The sequence below is a fragment of the Hippopotamus amphibius genome, chromosome 10 (assembly GCF_030028045.1).
Source record: "Hippopotamus amphibius kiboko isolate mHipAmp2 chromosome 10, mHipAmp2.hap2, whole genome shotgun sequence".
In the NCBI taxonomy this organism is placed as follows: Eukaryota; Metazoa; Chordata; class Mammalia; order Artiodactyla; family Hippopotamidae; genus Hippopotamus; species Hippopotamus amphibius.
In genome coordinates this window covers 94,501,317-94,521,633 of record NC_080195.1, presented here as the reverse complement: position 1 = coordinate 94,521,633, position 20,317 = coordinate 94,501,317, and the positions used below count along the sequence as shown (strand labels likewise).

The 20,317-nt window shown below is 38.0% G+C and overlaps 1 protein-coding gene across 1 annotated transcript in view; it reads right to left on the bottom strand.

Moving 5' to 3' along the window:
- NCAM2 (neural cell adhesion molecule 2) overlaps positions 1 to 20,317 on the bottom strand; it is a 551,377-nt gene that overhangs the window by 466,858 nt on the left and 64,202 nt on the right. The window contains exons 3-7 of the mRNA XM_057696426.1: positions 14,420 to 14,641; positions 14,152 to 14,248; positions 13,768 to 13,899; positions 13,303 to 13,636; positions 12,909 to 13,105 (exon numbers count right to left, since the gene is read on the bottom strand). Of these exons, the coding sequence (XP_057552409.1) occupies positions 12,909 to 13,105; positions 13,303 to 13,636; positions 13,768 to 13,899; positions 14,152 to 14,248; positions 14,420 to 14,641 (982 nt within the window). The remainder of the gene's footprint in view (positions 1 to 12,908; positions 13,106 to 13,302; positions 13,637 to 13,767; positions 13,900 to 14,151; positions 14,249 to 14,419; positions 14,642 to 20,317) is intronic.

Genomic DNA, 20,317 nt, shown 5'->3' with positions numbered 1-20,317 from the left:
TGAGAATGCTATTCTTCTGCCTAGTTTGGAAAAACATAAGAGCAATTAAATATATATTTCCTTAAAAATTAGTTTCCTTTATACTATAAACTTCTAGAGGGCTAGCCAGGTTTATGCAATTTGTTTTATTCCAAATGTATTACCCTATCCCTGCCATAATATAACATTAATTCTCAAGCATTGTATAGTAGCAGGCACTCAGGTCTTCAAATTCAAAGTAAGCCCTCCTTCAAATACCACTCTGGCCCCTTCATAGTCATGTGACTACAGGTAAATATCTTTATCACTCTATCTCTTAATTTCCTTATTTGTAAAATTTTAAAATGATAGCAAAAGATGTGTAAATACAGATTTTTTTTTAAAAAAAAGCAAGTATAATAGTTTTCTTAGCAGATTACCCAGGACATAGCTTGTCACAAAGGAAGTTAGTACCCTTACCTACCATTCTTAAACTTAACAATAGTAACATGATGAACAATGTTAACAGTTTCCTTTCATGGTGACCTGATAAGGAAAGACAACTCATTTACCAAGTAGCCTGGCTTCTAATCCAACTTTGCCATTGAGCAGCTTTGTGAGTTTGATAAGTCATTTAAACTCTTCAAAATCTGTTCACATCTACTTCTATAAAATAGAATTTACCTCATAAGGAAAAATGAAGAATTAAATTAGATCACACATACAAAGCACAGAAAAATGGTACAGTATAAGTGCTTAATAAATATTGATCTTCATTATTTGTCTAAAAGGGCCCTTTCCACTTTCCTGTGGCAGACACATTTGACTACATACCTCACACTATGTCCCTTCCCTCATTCTTCAGATCTTCCGCTCAGCAATTGAAAGGAGTTGATTAGTTAAGGGAAACTATGGTTATGTCATTCTCCACCCCACTGATTGGTTTAGGGGAGTTCATCTGAAATAACTCTAGCCAATGAAAATTGAGGGAAGTCTGCTGAATGACATATGGGGATTTTTCCTTTACTATTAAAATGCGGCCACTCAAATAAGTATTTATTTTTCTTTCCTAGCTTTAGATTTCATCATCTAAGAATGTGATGCATAAAGCTGTTGCAGCTGTGTTTCTCCCAGGAAGTCAGAGAAAAGCAGCCAAAACTGAGGAGAAACATGAAATCCAAACCTACCTCACATGCTTTAAGAGACATTCATTTTTAAACCATTTTGGATATGTTCTCTTCTTTGACTTTAAAAGCATCATAAATGCATGGAATTTGATTATGAAAGTATTCAATAAGTCAACCACAAATTGATGACTTACTCAATTATTAATAATTATAGTGTTTCACAATGAGAGGCCATTTAAAAATATAGCTGATATTTAAATATTAATGTCTCATAGTCCTTAATGAATTATACTAATCTGAATAATAGAAATGCCCCACTTTGCAATCACCTAGACCCCAGTATCTCTAAATCCTGTTGGTTCTCTATGCCCATTAATCTTTTAAATCAGTAAAAGATTCACTTGTTTACTAATTGGTCGTTCCTCACCTAGAGTTTAGGCATTCAAAAGACATGGCCAGAATAAATGGTTAAAAACCTGAAACTAGAGCTACTCCTAATGCTTTCTTTCTCCCTTTAGCAATTCCTTGCTACTTCAAAAGAACCATATTTCAGTCAGTGGAATGAGTAAAGTTTTAGAATCAAATATTAACTGAATTTGAATTTGAAATCCTGTACTTATTAGATGCTACTTCACTTTTATGAAATTCAGTTCCCTCTTTCAGAACTCTTAGATATGTTTTGAACATAAAAATGTGGTAACTCATATGAAAGTACCCTGAAGGGTGACTGACAGATCTTCTTCTGAGAAAAATTCTCTCTTTGACCAAACTCTAGCCAGGCTGCATTAAGCCCTCTGGTCAATTAGGCCTCAACCTTGGCCTATAAAGATCTGAACAAAAGGCTAACATAGTTTTTTTGCAACTCAAGGCCACATCCCAAGGATGTCTCTCATCCCCCTTAAAGTGCCTGCCTGAGCAAACTTAAGGCTGCCAAAAAGAATTTACTGTTTGTCCCAGCCAACCCCTGAAGACAGGACCCCTGTCTCTCAGTCCCTGTAGGAGGGTGGGAGCCTAACTTTGAAAAGAACCAGTTAACAAACAGGGACCACCCCCCTCTTTCTGGGTGTTTGCAATTTTTCACTTCCTTGCCTCTATGGAGCCCCCACTCAGGCCTCTCCCTACTCTCTCATTCTCCCTTTAAAACTCCCAGTTACTATACAAATCAAAGTTCAGTTCTGTTCACACTGGGCTCTTTATCCTATTGAGTACAGTAATATACTCTTCCCAAAATAGTATATTACTGATTAAAATCTGTCCTTACCATATTAACTAGTGTCTGGATTTGGTTATCTTTGACACTTCCTTCATTCAATTAATTCATCAAATACTTACAAATAGACACTGTTGAGAAAACAAGCTTGCCTGCAATTCCTTCTATGTTTTCTTGGGTATCTCCTTTTCCCATTGTATGCGTGTAGTTACGTCAGACTTTAGCCCAGCTCTTCAAAATCTGATCCCCCCACCCACTTACCCATTCCTCTTTAGCTGATGTTATCCTCCTTGAAACAAAACAGTGATTGATCTGTACTATTAATATTTACTTCCCTTTCTCAGTCAAAGCTCCCTGCATGCGTTTCTGCTCAGTGGTTAGAAAAAGACACTTTTTAGGACTTCACTTCTTCCATCACACATTCACATTCACGTAAATAACCTGAGATATTGAGACTTTTAAATGAGGTATGGGAGTGAGAGACAGCCAAACAGGAAGAGACAAGTGAAAGTTAACTACTAGATAATTCCTCTTCTCCACTGCAGCCTATACATTTAATCTTTTGATTTTCCTAGCAAGAAGGAGATACATTCTGCTTAAAGAAGTCACCATTCATCACTGTGTATTAATGTGCAGTGTAGGAAGGAGGGTATTTTTAACAAATTGTTTCATTACAATAGAAATGGAACAAGGACTTGAAAGAGAAAATACATTAGCAACTTAGGGTATTTCATAAAATTGTTCAGAATTCTATACTAAGTGTTATTTTAATATCATGAGAATACTAAAGTTGAATATTTCATATCCATTTTGGATGTGGCTAAGCAAGTTTTAAGAAAAGCATAGAGGATTGCATAATATCATTTAATAACCTATGTTGAATTTTCTTTCAAAATTGCTGACCATATGCAATCTCCACAAACATAAAATGCATTAGCATGGGGCTTATGTGGGGGCTTTGAAACAAAATGACTCATGTAGTTAACCAATTAAAGTGATTATAAATCATGTGAAATTTGAGGGAGAAAGGAAAGTAAAAACAGAATGAATTATAAACAATAGTAATATCTTTAATTGTAAACTGTTTCGAGTTAGAGGCATACACAGTAATGGTAACATAAATGGGTAAGTGGTAAGCAGACAAGTAAGTAGGTGAAGAAGATATTCTGGAGTATTTGAAAATGTATTCTGTCCCCTTTAATTTAAATGCTTTTATCACTGAAGTCAGACCTAGAGAACATCATAAAATTATGACAAAATATGGCTACCAGATAAAGAAAACTGTTTGAGGTTAAATTGGATTTAGTTAAAAAATGAGAAAAAAATCCAAGTGCTTACAAAACAATAAGGTAAAAATAACTCTTCTCTTACTTGCCTTTCTATACATACAGTTTAGAATCAACTTCCAATAAGCACTGATTGAATAATCAACTTTTAATTAACCCCAGGGGATTATTTTGATTTTCAGGACTTTAAATACTTGCTCTATTGACATATTAGACATTTACTATTGACAGTATCTAACCTGTTTAATTATATCATTATAAACATATTATATCTCCCTCATTTATTTCTATATACTGAAGACTTTAAAACTCCAACTAGGTAACCATGTCCTATCCCTCAGATAAGGCTTCAGAAGAACAAATCTTTCAGCAAGATTTAAAAGTCTGCTTTACTCCCAGTCTAATTAATTTTCAGTACAGGAGATAAGATCAGGGATAAGGCAGCTCATCTTTGCCATTCCTCCTGTATTAAATAATCACTATGGCTTGATTATGGATATTCATGAATTTACTGAAAGCCTATCATGTGCATGGCAGTGATATAAACAGATGTTTGAAGTAAATACTGGAACAACATTAACACGTCCCAATAAACCAAACCATTATCCTAAGTCAAGGGGAAATAAATATCTATTTTTAAAGTCAGCCATTTTATTTTACTTCTGCTGGGTAATATTTAGATATTCATTCAGCGCATATTTGCTAAGCATCTACTACGTTCCAGGAATACACATGAATTTACAGTAAACTCTCTAATCTAGTACACTGAATTTAATGGAAGCCAGCATGGAAAGGCATTCTTGCTCTTATGGAGTTCACATGCAAGGTCACAGTAGAGTTCAGTAAAGTTTGGCATGCAGAGACCTGTTTGGATCTAGACTGCCTTGCACATTGACTAGTATGTAGTAGGCAATTAATGTACATTTGCTGAAAGAAAGACATCTTTAGTGATGAGATGCTTGAGCTGAGTCCTGAAGAAAAATAATGGTAATTGTCCGGACAAAGACAGACAGGAAGTGTGTAAAATACACAGGCTGTGTACACACAGGGACCAAATTGGGAATTCCAGGAATGGTGTTAGAGTGGTGTGCACAGTAACAAGCAATGAGGTTGACAGAATAGGACTGTGCAAGTGAATAAAATGCAGAAGTCTTAACAGTTCTAAGTCAGGAACTTCCAAATAATTCAACTGAGAGATAGACCCTCTAATTAAAATTAACAGCTTGTATCCCATAAACACAGTCCAAAAATAACTTTAAAGAGCATACTGGCATAAAATATGTACTATACTAAGAAGTTATTTTTGAGAATAATTTATAGATATCAGTAAAACATACTCAGACAAAAACAGAGACACTGTAACAGGAAAATGTGCTGTATCTAGAATAAATTATTTACATCAAGTCCCGGTCTTAGCATGTTTTAAATCTTTTTTCATGGGCAAGTAATTTTACCTCTTTGAGGTTCATTTGCTTCTTTTCTAAACCAGTAGTAGTATCGACATTTCAGGATAATCGTGGGACTTCAAATAGGTAAGTTAAAGTTGATTACAAAAGTTTCTGTCAACTACTGTGTCTCGGTGTATGCTTACAAACATTTTGCAATATTAAATTTTATAACATAACTCTAACTCTGATAATCAAAAAGTTTAACCTGGTATGAAGTATTAGTATATAATCTATGGAATAGGTAAGGTGTATTCTATGATAAAGATTATGTTAAAGAAGTGAACAATATTTAAAATGAGTTTAGCTTCAGTTGGTTTTAGAAAGCTATAAGAGGTTTATCTAAGTAAATAAAGTGAAAAAATCAGAAACGTAAATATAATGGATCAGTACTTTGATAAAGTGTGTGGTATATATCTCATGTTATATATTTTAATATTCACATAATCTGTATATAGCTTTTCTCTCATGAATGACCCCAAGTTATTGCTATAATATAAAAGTGCAACTTTTCTGTTCGGCAATATTGAACATTTGTGGTGGCAGAAAATAATAATCAGAGAGAAATTATGTGGGACAATAAATATAATCAGAAAGTCTCGTATTGTAATTACTAGAAAACTGGTTGGGAACGGACAAGTTATGATAGAAAAACCTGTCCATAAGCCCTCTCATCAGTACTTAGAACAAAGCACAGTGTGCTTATTTTCTTAAATTGGGACCTATTCTATTCTAATATAGGTCTTAGCCATATTACATTTGTTTCTTTTACAAGTAGTGACATCCGTTTCTGCTATAATACCATATTTGAATCCTTGAAAAATGCTGGTGTCTGCAAAATTCTGCAGTAAAATATATCACAGTTTATGGGAAAAGACAGGATTGGAGGTCAGAACATTCGAAACTTACAGAAATTTAAAACCAAGTGCTAACAAAAACCATACCAATCTTTATTAAAGTTCCAGCACAGTTAAATCTCTACTGGTATTTGTACCTAGCTTTTGCATCTTCTTTCAAGATGCAGGCCTGAAGGGCATTCACTTTAAAATGAAAACTATGATCCAGGATATAGCCTTCAAAATATAAGGCAACAAACAAGTAAATAAACACATCATTTTAACACAGGGGAAAATGATTTCCCAGTTTCTCCAAATGCACTCTCAATGTTACCTATACATAATGTAGTGGAAATCAAGATGGTTCTTAAAGTCACTAAACAAACTAATACTTGCACTAAAGAAAGGCACTTGAGTTTTTCAAAGGCACTTTGATTTTTCATATTTTTCTTAACATCTTCAGACTGCTAAGGCTTTCTCTTCAATTGTGAGAAAATGTGCTCTTGGTCGCTTAAAAATTAATGACCTGAAGAAATCATATGTGGATCAACACAATCCTTACATCATCCTCCTATTTACCAATTGTGTATAACTTAATATGCATCAAAGAAACACACACTGAAAGCAGAAAAGACTACATTTTACCTTAAATGCATTTGGCTATAAATTTGGGTGTCAGCAGACAGAACATACTTAATAGCTCTAGGTAACTCAGACACTTTCAATCTCAAAACATCACCTATCAGATGTGGTTTTATCAGGATTAAATGAGATAATGGGTGAAAATGCTCAGCACAGCTCCTTGGCATAGAGTAGATATGCAAACATGTTAGTTCCCTTGGATACTAAAAGAAAAATAATCAACTCTATATTTCCAATACCAACTTTCTTTTTTGTTTTTTGTTTCAGTTTAGTTTGCGGGGTGGGGGGGGTCCTTTTTGTTTTTGTTTTTCCTCATTTAAACATGTTTTGTTCCCCCAGAATAATAATAATAATAATAGTAATAGTAATAGTAATAAAACAACTATAGATAAAGCAGAGAAAATGAAGCATATAAAGCAAAGTTGACTCACATGCTTCTGAGATTTTATCTAAAATTCCAGACATACTAAATAATACTAGAATATAAACAGTGATGAAGAAAGAAAGAAAACAGGAGTTAAATGAAAGGGGAGAAAGATTCTGAAGAAATGACCAAGATCAGCAGTCTATACTTTCCAGTTTAATACTGACATTTCTATTTGGATATTTCATGGATTCTCAACTTAATTTTTAAATATTACAAGAAGCAAAAAAAAAAACCTCTCGCCTAATAAAGCAGCTTGCTTTACTTACTTCCCTATTTCTGTTAAGATATAATCATTCTTTCTGTCAAATAGGCTTAAAACTTCAGGTGCCACCTTCCTGCCAATTTCCCAAATCAAATGTGTTATTAAGATCCATTATTTCTTCCACCGAAATATGTGTCATGTCCATTCACTCCTTTTTCATTTTCCACTGGTCCACCCCACACATGGCCAGTAGACTTAAAGACAAAAGAAAACTTTAGTCGTTATCTTCCTGCCCAAAAACAATGGCCCCAAATATCCACACACAAGAGTCAAACTCAGCTTGGCCTCAAGGCCGGACTGCCTCCCAGTCCCACCAATATTCCCATAATTGAGGCCAAAAACTTTTAGTTTTCTATTTGACCTTTAGTAAGTCACTTATCCTAACTGCGTGCCATCTTAAAACTCTTTGTGACTAATTCCAGCCTGGTGTTGGCCCAAAGAAGGGACTCATGATACAAAAAAGACACTCATTCCTCAAGATGATTTACTGCCCTCTGCTGGAAAACTGTGAAAATAAACATGTATTCTATCACTATGACTATGAGTAGTGCCCTCTAGAGTTGTTCATCACATAACCTATATAATCATTCCTAGGGATGCTGCCTAATAAGATGTCTGAGCACCGCAGGCATGTAATGAATGTCTGATGAATGAGCCACTTTCATCAATGAATTAGATTATCTCCGCCCCTCAATATTTTTCTCTAATCACAGGGCAGCTTATGATGATATTGTTTAAATTTAATAAAGGAGATATTTTTAAGCCATAGGCAGCTTTACACATATGCCTATCATACCAAAAATAGAAATAACTTCTGGAATAGTAGGATTAACATGTTATAAGATGCCTACACGTGTGTTATCACAACTGCTCCTCGTGGCAGTCCAGCAAGGTCAACTAGGCAGATATTTTTATAACACATTTTCAAATAAGCAAATAATGGCTCTGAGAGACTAAGTTGCTTCTTCAAAGTCAAGAGGCCCTTAGTGTTCTAGGTCTTCTGATTCCAAATCCAGTGTTCTCTCTCCTTCTCTGCTCGCTTTAAAAAACAAACTGGAGCCAAGACAATTTTCATTCATTGACCTGAAATTCTTCGAAGACTCATCTATTGATTGTCATGCTTATGGATACTCTCAAAATTCGCCATCTGCCTCTTAATTAAATTCAAGCAAGCGTATTTATTATTTCTTTCTAAAATATCTCACAATGTTTGATGAATTGTTAGTGGCACCAGTGAATATGTGAAACTAGGAAGTGTGTTGATAGCTATTTGAGATGAGCAGTATTATTATAATTGTAAACAGTTAAAAGTTATTAAAATATTTAAAAGAGGGCCATACAGAAGCACTTTTATTTGCTGAACAATTAAAGATACCTTGGCTCTGTGAAACTCAGGAATATTACATTTAATAAGAGCATAAAAGCACGGCTTGCATCTTAAAGTGTTCTCATATCATATAATTTGGAAAATTAAAACTAATTTATAATCTGTTAAATAGGCCTATCTTCAGTATAACTAGGATAGTATAAAGGGTACAAGGAATTTAGAATCCAGGTCAATAAAACTTGAAAAACAATGATATTCACTTTATAAGAATATTAAAATTATTAAAATAATTTTGCATACACCAACTCCTAGAGGATTATTTTTATTTTGGACCAAAAAAACAAAACAAAACAAAACAAAACAACAAAAAAAAGCAATTCAGACTAGTTCTACCACTTATGAAGTACTTTCTTCATGCTCTCAAAAGTTCACTGCTCTGAGAGATGACCCCGAAAACAGAAAAATTAAAATCATTTCCCAAATGTCAAAAGCCAGAGGAAGCAGCAGGACTAGCTCCAAGGTCTTCAGATTGACAACCCTGTTTCCATTCTCACTGCTCCCTCCCAAGGAAACAGGCAAAAACAAATTATGCTGTGCAGCTTGGTTCCTAGCCTCAATCTCTGTAGCTCATTTCTTCAGTCTCATTACAAACCAGTCCTAAGTTTGAAAACAAGCCTTTTTATGTACTAAATTATATGAAGTTTGACTTTCTTCTTGGACTGCATGAGGTTCTTTTGTTCCATTAATTGCATCTGTAAGAGGGTATTACCTCTGGGAGACCATTAGCGCCCTGTGTCATTGAAAAGACTCCATGAACACTCGGGGCCCACCAATTGCCCTTCTTGTTTTAAGGGCTCTAGTGCAGCATTAGACACTAAAGTGGACACTAAACTTTGAGCACCGAAGTGACCAAACGCTCTGCTTAACCCCTCTGACATAAAGCAGGGAAGGAAATCCTCTGGGTTATTCACTGACAATAGCAATATTAATTCACACAACCTATTTCCTCTAAGTGCAAATGAGCAGGGTAGATAAGAGACGCTGTCTCTGTTCAACAGCCTACACAGAAGATAGGTTTGTGGAGACCTCCCTGTAGATCTGAAACTAGTACACACCCACACACCTGTGCTTTATTTTTAGAAGGGGCCCTTTTCTAATGAACAACTTACTAACACTTCATCAGAAAGAGCAATTATAAGCAGATGCCTGTAAGCTTACTTAACTGGGCGATTCACCCCTTTCTCCCCATGATTCTGGCTTAGGTGAGTGTTCTATGTATGTATCTTGTACTGGATTGCAAGAGAGAGGAATAGCTCTGTTCTTGCTTTATGATTTTGTACAACAATGCTTCTAATTTATGTATGTGAACATTCAGTAATAGATGTTTATTAATCACACTTGGGTAATTTGTAAAGAAGAAAATTATTTTTAAAATAGAAAAAAGGTTCAGGAAAGTAATACATACATGTAAATCCAAATTTATGTACATCCAAATAGCACATGCGCTGGGAATCATCACAGACTCAAGTTATCATTTGAGAGCTATGATGACAGAAGCTGTGGCCAAGTTTTACAAAGGAAAAATAATTGCAAAAGCTATGGAATCTCTGTTCCTTGACAATGAAATTCAGACTTGACAATTAAATCCCAGCCTCACTTCATTAGATATGAATCTTGCAGTGAGAATGAGAGGCTTTTAAAGGAGCGTTTATGCTACAATAAAAAAGCCTCTCACTACAGTAGAACAATAACGTCGTGTTGAAAGTTAGAAGTAGAACTATTAGGCCTTGTTAGCTAATTATGGTATTGGCATCCACTTAAGTTAGTCAGTTTTTCACTTCTTTCATTTTCTCCTATTCAACTGCTGCAGTTCAAAACGTTTTGACTACTTAAAAGGGAATACATCATCGTTGCCTTTCCCCAGTCTAACTGCACACCACTTTCCAAAGCAATAGCTTCAATCATGCTTTATAAAATCCCCTGCAAGTATATTGTTGGAAACATAAATCAGCAAGCTGGGATTTTAGTATTTCTAATGCAAGCCCAGGGATCACTGACTGGCGGCTTTTCCATGGCCCCATTTATAAAAGAATAAACAAAATTATGAGTTACACTAGATGCATTTTTTTCAAACTGCTCCCAGTGGTGTTTCTGATACTTGCTGCTGCATCCTTAATTGGAGAACAAAACACTAGCATAGAGGAATTGGACTCCAGGATCAGGATTGCTGTTTCCAAGCATCTCTGACTTCATTAGGACACACGGCACAGAAGTACCACATGTTCTCTTTCACAAAAGCTAGGGCTCTTTGCTACGCATGCATCTATGCCTCTGTGAGTGCCATGCATTTTTAAATTGTACTAGACAGAGAGATCTTTAGAACGACGATCCCCTCCTTCCCAGTTTCATTACAGTGAATATGGGCTCCCCTTCAGGCATGCTTCAGTCTTAGAGCCTCTCTTTATAATCACCCTGCATTCTGAATTATAAATCAGGTGAATCGCAATTTCAGATGTGTTACACATGAAGACTCAGATTATATGTGTCTGTGTGTACTATTTAAGTGTTCCTAGATTTCTTTTTTATCCCCCAAATTCCAACACACTTAATGTCTACGATGGTAAATTCACAGACTCCACAACTGAGACATTTTTCTTCTCCAAACCAGTCACAATGCAATCCTAAGTCTGCATAAACTTGCTTCCTATTATGCCCTCATCTTGCTCCACACTGTCTACACTTGGTTAATTGCAGTGGTATTTTAACTGTAATTTTCAGGGGCTGCTTCTCAGTATTCAGAAATACCTGTCTATATGATAAATGAACAGTTAAACATAATCAGTAGCTCTCCAAAAATTAAAGCAGCATATCTGTAGGGCATAAAGTGTATATTGATCATTGCTATAATAATGATTCAATTAACTGATTGGGCAAATATTAGCTTCAGATGGACATATCTGCAATTTTGCTACGACTGATATTTTGCATACTCTATGTTATTAAGGGAAAATGAGCAGCATCTTAGCAAGACACTTTACAAACTACAGCCACGTTCAGTGTTTGCGTTCTGATTTCTGAACATAAAATCTGCATCCAATCGTGTTTCATCAGCCACTAACACCAGGGAGGAGAAGGGCAGAGAAAGGAAGGCTTCATATCCAAAATGTCAAGCCCTGCTGAAGAATGATAGAAGGACCTAGTGAGTGTGGAAGAACAGAACCACCATTTCTGGGCTTAAAATGGAGTTCTACCACCCCCTGCTGGACCAAATGAGAAACACAGAGGAGTCTAAAAGGCTTTGAATTAAATACAGTGGAGATATTTTAACTTGTGCTGTAATTTATTTTTTCCTCAAAAAAACAATTTCATGCTACACTAATAATATAAAATTCTCTGTGATTATTACACACCACAAAATTACTGCTATATTCTTTTTCTTTAAAGATTTCCACCAATGCATGTTTTAGCATTTTATGTCCCCAATTAAATGTTCAAACTTGTCTGGACAGTTGAAAATGCCTCCATTTATTATAAATATATTTTACATGAATGTAAACTAAACAAAGCAAGATAAATGCACATCTATCTCTAAAGATAAAGAGGTAGCTTCCCCAAATTTTCTCTCAGGTTATTCTAGTAAGCTATTCATTTTTTTTCTTTTCTTAAGAGAGAAAAATCCCACCAGTTCCCCACAAGCTAAAACACCCCTTACAGGTGTAATTACAATCTGATGGTATAAACATTTTCAGTCTTGCTGTATTACCAAGGTGGGGGGGGGGACGCTGAAAATGAATGACTGCAACACATCCCTAGTTTTATCCATTTGCTTTCTTACACACAACATCCATGGCCCCTCTCTTAGTTCTCAACAGAAATAAGCCATCATCGTTCACTTCAGTTAGGAATTGGGGTCTTGGGAAAGGGAAGAAGAAGAAAAAAAAAAGAATCTCTAAGATTTGAATTTCCTGCACACAACAGAGATTTTTCACGAGTTTAAGGCTGATAGTTTTTGCTGCTTCTTTAAAGCATCATCGTCCCCTTTCCTTTCGCAACCTCAGAGATTTAACTGTTAACACACACCAACATACTCATCCAATTTTCGAAAATGAAAATCAGAGAAAGCCAAGATCCTAGAAAAAGATGCAGTTTGCCTCAATCTCCTCTCACTGATGCCCATCTCCCATTCTGTATTTCCTCTCACTTCAGGGTCTCCACACAACAGATATAATTTTTTTAGCGGCAGCTGAAAGAAAGAGCGAAAATAACAACAGCAACGATAACTGTAACTTTAGTTCCGTCATCTAATTCTTCTTGTGCCTCCTTCTGCCTCTCTTGGTTGGGTTAGAAGGGGGAGGGAAAGTAAATGCAATAAAGCACCACACTCCTACCTTGCCCGCTACTGACAAGCAACCCGAGCAGGTAGAAGGAGAGGAGGAGGCTCATGTTCAGGACGTGACACCGGTGGACAGTTCCAAAGTTATTAAGTCCAGCCCCGGAGAGAGAACCTTCCGCTGTCACGGCCGCCTCTGCTAGAGCCGCCGCCGCTCCCGGGGCGCCCCAGCCGCCCGCAGCCCGCGCGCTCCTCCTTGCAAAGTGACTGCAAGCTCCGCTCCTTGCCGCACTATATCCAGGCGGCGGCGGCGGCGGCAACAGCAGCAGTAGCAGCAGCGGCCGCCGCGGCGGCAGCAGCAGAGCCGGGCGGGGAGGGAGGCGGGGGCGGGGGCGCGGGGAGAGGAGGGGAGGGAGAGAGCGGAGGCGCGGCCGAGGCGTATCCCTCCGCGCCTCACGGAGGCCGCTTGCCGCGAGGCGCGCGGCCCCAGGATTCGTCCGCAGTCGAGCTCGGAGGCGCGAGTTCGGTTCCCGCTGCCTCCAGCTACAGGGGCTCGCCGCGATCCAGCTGGCGCGAGCACGTCCGCGAGTGGCGGCCGGACGCTCAGCCTGACGGTGATCCGCACGTTGACGGGCGGCCCTGGGCCAAGGAGGGAGGGCAGCCTGGAGCTCCTGCACCGCAGCGGGCCAGTTCGCGGAAGCGGACCGCTGGAACTGATGCTGACGGTGCGGGCGGCCGCCTGGCCCCGCGCTCCGAGCGCGCCGGGGCTTAGCGGGGGCGGGACGTCTGGGTGAAGACGGTGTATTCTGCGGCTCTCACTCCTCCAAGGGTGTGGGGAGGGGAGGGTGTTCTTCCTCGCCCAGGCTTTCCCTTTTTCCCAGACCTTCAGCAGGCGGCCCGCTTCCCACGCTTTTTACTCTGCCCTGGCAGAGAAAACAGCCGTCCTCTGGTGTCTACACCGCCTGTTTCCTCGAGCCCTAGAGGGTCGGCGGAAAGATGAGCACGGTGTTTCTTATCCGTGTCGACCCACTGCTGTTGACAGCAGATACCTTAAGGGAGAGTGATTTGGGGAGGGGATGAGATATTAGAGGGGCTGCGTCCAACTCGGCTGTCAGCGTTTACTGCGTCCTTGGAGAAGTCCAAAGCCTCCCCTAGACACACTCAGCGGGCTCTGCCCTCGGTCCCCAGCACGCAGCGCTGGCAAGGTCCCCGCGAGGGTTGAGATGCGGGCGGTCTCGGAAACGTACAGAGATGAGTTGCGCGGGGATCCTGCTCAGGTCACCGCCCACTCATACGCACACCTGCGTGTGCCCGCCTGTAAATTGAAGGGATGGAGTCGTGGCAAGCGTCCGCAGCCAACTCTCCTCTTCTGAAGGTTGGGATATAGCTTTCCTTCTCCTGGAAAGGTAGGAAAAGGCGTGTCAGTTTTATGTCAGACCTGCAGCAAGAGCATGCAAGAGGCAGAATACTTGGCCCCAGGGCCCTCGTGGGTCGGCCTAGGTCAGAGCAACCTGTTGGAACTGACAATGGATCCTTTCGTCTGTACATTGTGGTGCTCCATTGCCTCACCCTTGACCCGGCGAGGCCCTTGGCTGTTTCTTTATCAGCGAGGACCCGGAAGTAGAAGGGGTTAGAAATATTGCAGAGCTCAGAATCCAGCCCCCACCCTCTGCCCTCAAGATGCTGAAATGGAGGTGTCACTGCTTCGGGACTGGCAAGGGGTAAGAGTGGAAACAAGCTGACGTTGGTAGGAGAGATCTTGTCCGCAATTGGTGTTCCCCAGGCAGAACACTATAACACCATCTTCACACAGAAGATTCACTTACTTGGCATCCTAGGATTGGGGTTACTGCGAGGGGTGGAGGAGGGGCAAAGACTCCTCCCCACAACAGACTATGGCTGGCTCTCTAACCCATGGCCCTCTCAACATCTCACAGATTGAGAACCCCTTCTTCGAGAGTGGTATATTTAGGACAATATATTTAGGAAGTTCTTTTGCCAAGTCTCCCTCCCCAGACGTTTTCCTCATTCTGGGAAGTGCCAACTGTATTTGAGTAAGCTCACAGTCAATTCTTTGCAGGAAAGGGTGGAAACAGCACATTTATAGGTGTGAAAGACAGATGACTCCTTTATTTAACCAGTTCTTGATTTCTCTAGGGAATCAGAAAGTGCTACAGAGAGAGAGAGAGAGTCTGGTAGTCTTTACAACTGGATTTTCCTCTTTAACAAATTATTTTTATCTCAGGCAGAGGGCTGAACTATGCAGAGGAGAATTTGACTGGTACCCTCTAAGGATATTTCGACATTAAAACTTCTTAGGGTGGGGTGGAGGAAGGAATAAGGGTAGCAGTAGTCCATTAGAGAAAAGTACAGGTTTGTATCATAAGACTGTGTGCAAACTCTGTGTGTGTGTGTGTGTGGCAGAGACAGACAGACAGAGGGATCTTGTGTGTATGGAAACAATGAAGGAACGCAGCATTGGCACTTCAGAAATATACAAAAGTGATGCAGCTACAGATCCTACCCTCAAATTGCTAATAATAATGTTGAAAAGATCAGGCATAAACACATCTGATGATATAAATCAGGTTGTAAAAATGTCATAAGAAAAGTGAAAACCAGCTGCTATTGTGACATAAGAGGAAGGGATCATTTCTGAATAGGGGATTAAGAAAGGCTTCAGGAAGCTTTAAAGAAAATGGAGAAATTAGATAGGTAGAGACATGGGCAAAACAGAGAGGAGCTTAAGTAAAGCCTGGAGCATGAAAGCATAAGTCTTGTGTGAAGAACAGAGAGAAGTCTAATTTGAAAAAAAGTACAGAGTGTAAAATACAGAGGTTGGATAGAATTGGAAAAGGGGTTCAGGACCATATTTTATCAAAGAAAGAAAAAAAACTATTATTTACCACCTTTCAGAATGTAAGTCCAGATGTACATGATCAAGAGGATCTAGAATGGCTGTCCCATCCCCCAGGGTTAAGGCTCGATTGCAAGTTGTAACCCACAGGAAGGTTATCAACAGAGGCTCTCACAGGGTTTCTCCATAGTTAGCCTGAGTTTATGTTGTTGTGAGGTCTCAATAACAGGGTGGCACATGTTCCCCCACTCGCCTAAACTGCTTCTTAGCAGGTAGACATGCCTCTCCAGGGCACCATCAGAAGCCCATTCATTCCCCATTGCAATGATGAAGTGATCTACAGCCTGACATTTGCCTTGGTCAATTCCATTTCATAGCAGATTGAGGGCTGAGGACAAGATGTAGACAAATCTCATTTGCCCACGGTTCCCCTCCGCACTCCAAAGACATGCTTTCCTCACTGTGCAGACGTTGAGTTCTATTAACAAAGGCGCCAAATCTCTGAACATGACTAAGCTACTATGCACTGGGTGGGATGTAAAAGGTATAGAAATGCATCCTTACTTGTATATGTGACTCCTAATTTACATTTAAGACAAACTATCATTGTTCCCATCTACCTGGGGAAGTGTTTCAGAGGCTTAGTTGGAGCTTTAGAGTTTTTCATTTATAAAAATAAGAGAAAGTTGAATAGAATTCAGGGATCTACACAAAGCTGAGTGGTAGGAAATACCAACAGGACTGGATGCATGGTTAAATGGAAGCAGATAAATTTGTTTTAAAAGAATCAATAAAATGAACATGAAGGAGTAGCGGAGAGATAGAAAATGATAAGGAGCATTATGTGTGGAACTTCTCAGATTTTGCCTCCTCCGTCTGCAGTCCGCTCTTGTAAAAAGCATGCAGGTATACAATCCACACATAGATCCTAAGGCTCAATGGTGTGTTGTGGGCAGGATTTAAGCATTATTTTTATTTTTTGTATTTCTGATGTTATTTTTGTTTAGTTTCTCTGTTGACAGAATTCATGTGTGTTAAGATCATACTATTAGGAAATGGGGCATTCTGTGTGTTCATTTATATTTTTAAAATGTCACAAATCATTATACCTATTCATTTACTTGTCTAGAAAATTGCCTGTTTTGACTTTTTTTATTACCACAAAGGAAGAAAAATATCCACTGTATATATAGGCAGATAGCCTGAAACCTCTAAAAATAGATGATCCCGCTACTGCCTTTCTGTCTCCATTAATGCCACTTTTTCTAATGATCATGTCTTTGAAAATAATTTCAACTTTCTTGATACAACAACACTTTAGATGTTTTACCAGGCTATTTGTGAGCATCTGACAGTAGCTGCTTTAGTGGTGGAATTTAGATTTTAACACCTTCCTCTGTAAATGTTTTACTTGCTTAGCCATTTTCTTTGAAATTAAGAAACAGAAGAGAGAGATTTATGGTACTGAGGCACCCTAATTGTCACAGACTCTTACTTTTTAATTTCTTTCAAGATACATGGGGTCATTTTCCTTCATGGCTACTTCATGTTCCCTCTGGGCAAATAACTGCTCACTTCGCTCTGAAATTATGCAATAACTGCCTATAATTTGCCACTTGCCTGAATAATATTTTCTTAACTGTAAGGGATATGATATTTTTCTTCACCAAGACATCTCTGGCAAATATCTTGATGGCCAGAGCAGAAAATGTAAGGAACCTGTAACACATTGACTAAACACTGATTAACACAACTTTAAGAATGTATTCTGGACAATATGAGATCAGAAAAAGGAGTCAAGCAGCGGCTAGCAATGAACCTATTTGATATGACAAGGATCGTGATGTGAAGTGCAGGTTACACAAATATTGATCACAGCATTCAGAAATCATATTTCTGTCCATGGATAGTATTGACCAAGGTGATGTCCAACACAAATCCTATCATATGGAGGGCAGTTATTATATACTAGATAACAACAAAACCTTCATATCTGGCAAGTAATCCCATACAACTATAGGTTTGGGAGAAAACGTTAACAGAATGCATTTTTGCAGGGCAATGGGATCAGTAATTAAATTTGAAAATCTCTTATTGCATAGGATCATTTGGTTGTTTCCTTAATGGAGTTATGTTGCTATTAATTTTCAAATTAGATAAGCAATTCTATTAGCAACAGGCAAGCTCTCGGTAGCAATGGGGTTCCCTCATATAGCCACAAACCATTAATATTTGCCTAATAATCAACCAATGCACATTATCTGAATACACACAATTATTTACTGTAATGTACATTACCTATGTTACAAAAACTTATGTTTCACAGTTACATGAAATGATCCTCACTCACTTAAAGGAAAATAGCACATTTTCCCTGACACCTTTTAAAATCATTAGTTTTCATACTTAAATAAATATGTATTTAAGAACTGTTACTGGATCTGATGACCTTCCTAAAACCAAGGAACTTAACACCTATGGAAAACATTGACCTGAAAATAAATAAATAGATGGGATATGTCAAAAGTATTGGAATAGAGAAATGAAACTATCTGTATATATTTTATTATAAATTAATATATACTCTTTTCAAATTCCTTCATTCTAGTAATAAAAACATTTGGAAATGTCTATACCCCTAAACCAGACAGAGATTATCCCTTGAAATTTTGACATATTTTCTCCAGTATTTCACATATATTTTTTCTTAATATGGCTTGAGATAGTACTATTTAGCATATTTACCTTGCTTTAAATTGGATATTAATATTTTACATCAACTTTTCCAAATATAAATTTAATAATTTTATTTGACTACATGGATCACACGCTAATACACTTAATTTTCCTACATTGTGTTTTTCTGTGATTTTTATTATTACGAGTAACACTGCAAAGTGAATGTCTTTGTCCATAGAGCTTTGAACATATTGCAGATTGCATCCTTAGGCTACCAGAAGTTAAATACCTGTTTTAAAAATACAGCCATTTTTAGGTACTGAATTCATAAATTGTTCATTAAGGCCTAAATTCTTTTCCAAAATGTATAATTTACCCTGTAATCAAGAACACATAAAAACACTTCGCTCACATTAGCATTGACCGTTTATTTTATTTTTATTTTGTATTTTGTGTGTTAATTTCCTGAGAGTTTCTATTCTTTGGTTTCTCCCTTTAATCATCCTCAATTAAAGTATCAGACTCTAGAAAATGTGTGTATTCATATTTGTGAAATTTAAGGTGTACTGAAAGACATCTGTTTCTTTTGTCTTTTTATGTCATATCTTTTTAACCCTATTCTTCTGCTCTGGGATCCAGAAATTGTCATTATACTTATTAAAATGTTGAAAAATTGTAGTTGTAAGTGACCAAATGTCCTCAATTTCTCTAGTTTACTAGCATCAAACTTTTTATTTCCACGCTGTATCTGCACAAATAAACAGAAGCCTAAGTATCCCAATGCATTTGCTACTAGGGATATCTGAGGATGCCTGAGGAATGCTGCCATGTTTCACAGCAGATCATAAGATCTAGTATGTGTCTGTCATTCCAAACTCATCTCTGCTCCACTCCTTGGAGGTTAACTTTTTGCCATCTTATAAATGACTACCCAAGGATATACCTTTTTGTTGTATCGTTTCACTTGAAGCCTAAATCAGAGCCGCCTGCCTTAATTTCTCAGTGCTCAAGCACAGGTGTTTAAGAAAGCATATTGAAATCTTGAGAATAACAAAGACACAACAAAACACAAAAGAGAAATCCGACCTTGAATAAGAGATACCGAAAAATAGCCACTTTAGAAGACAGTTGCGTGGTTTCTCACAAAACTAAATATACTCTTACTATATGTTCCAGTAATTACGCTCGTTGATATCTATCCAAAGGAGCTGACATTTTATGTCTACATAAAAATCTGCACACATATGTTTATAGCAGCTTTATTCATAATTGGTAAAAGTGGAAGGAACCAAGATGTTTTTCAGTAGGTGAATGGATAAACTGTGGTATATTCACACAATGGAATATCATTCAGCACTAAAAGAAACTGATCTATAAGACCATTAAAAGACATGGGGGAACTTTGTGTATTATTAAGTGAAAAAAAAAAAAAGCCAGTCAGATAAGGCTATGTACACTTTGATTCCAATGATGTGACATTCTGGAAAAAAGCAAAACCATTGAGATGACAAAAAGATCAATAGTTGTCAGGGGTAGTGGGGGAGAGATGAGTAGGTGAATTACAGAGAATTTTTAGGGTGGTGAAAAATGTTATATTATAATGGTAGAGCTATGTCAGTATATACTTATCCAAACGTATTGAATTTACAATATCAGCAATGAAAACTCTGGTAAACTGTGGACTTTGGGTTATTATGATATGTCAATGCAGGATCACCCTTCCTAAAAAATGTACCATTCTGATGAGAAATATTTATAATGGGCCAAGCTCCGCACGTATAGGGGCACGGGTATATAGGAAATCTCTTTACCTTTCTCTCAGTTTTGTTGTCAATCTAAAACTGTCCTAAAAACATTGTCTCTAAAAAAAATAGGTACCATTTCTCTTAGAGACTATTGGCCACTTCTCCCTCTCCCCCATACAGAGTCCT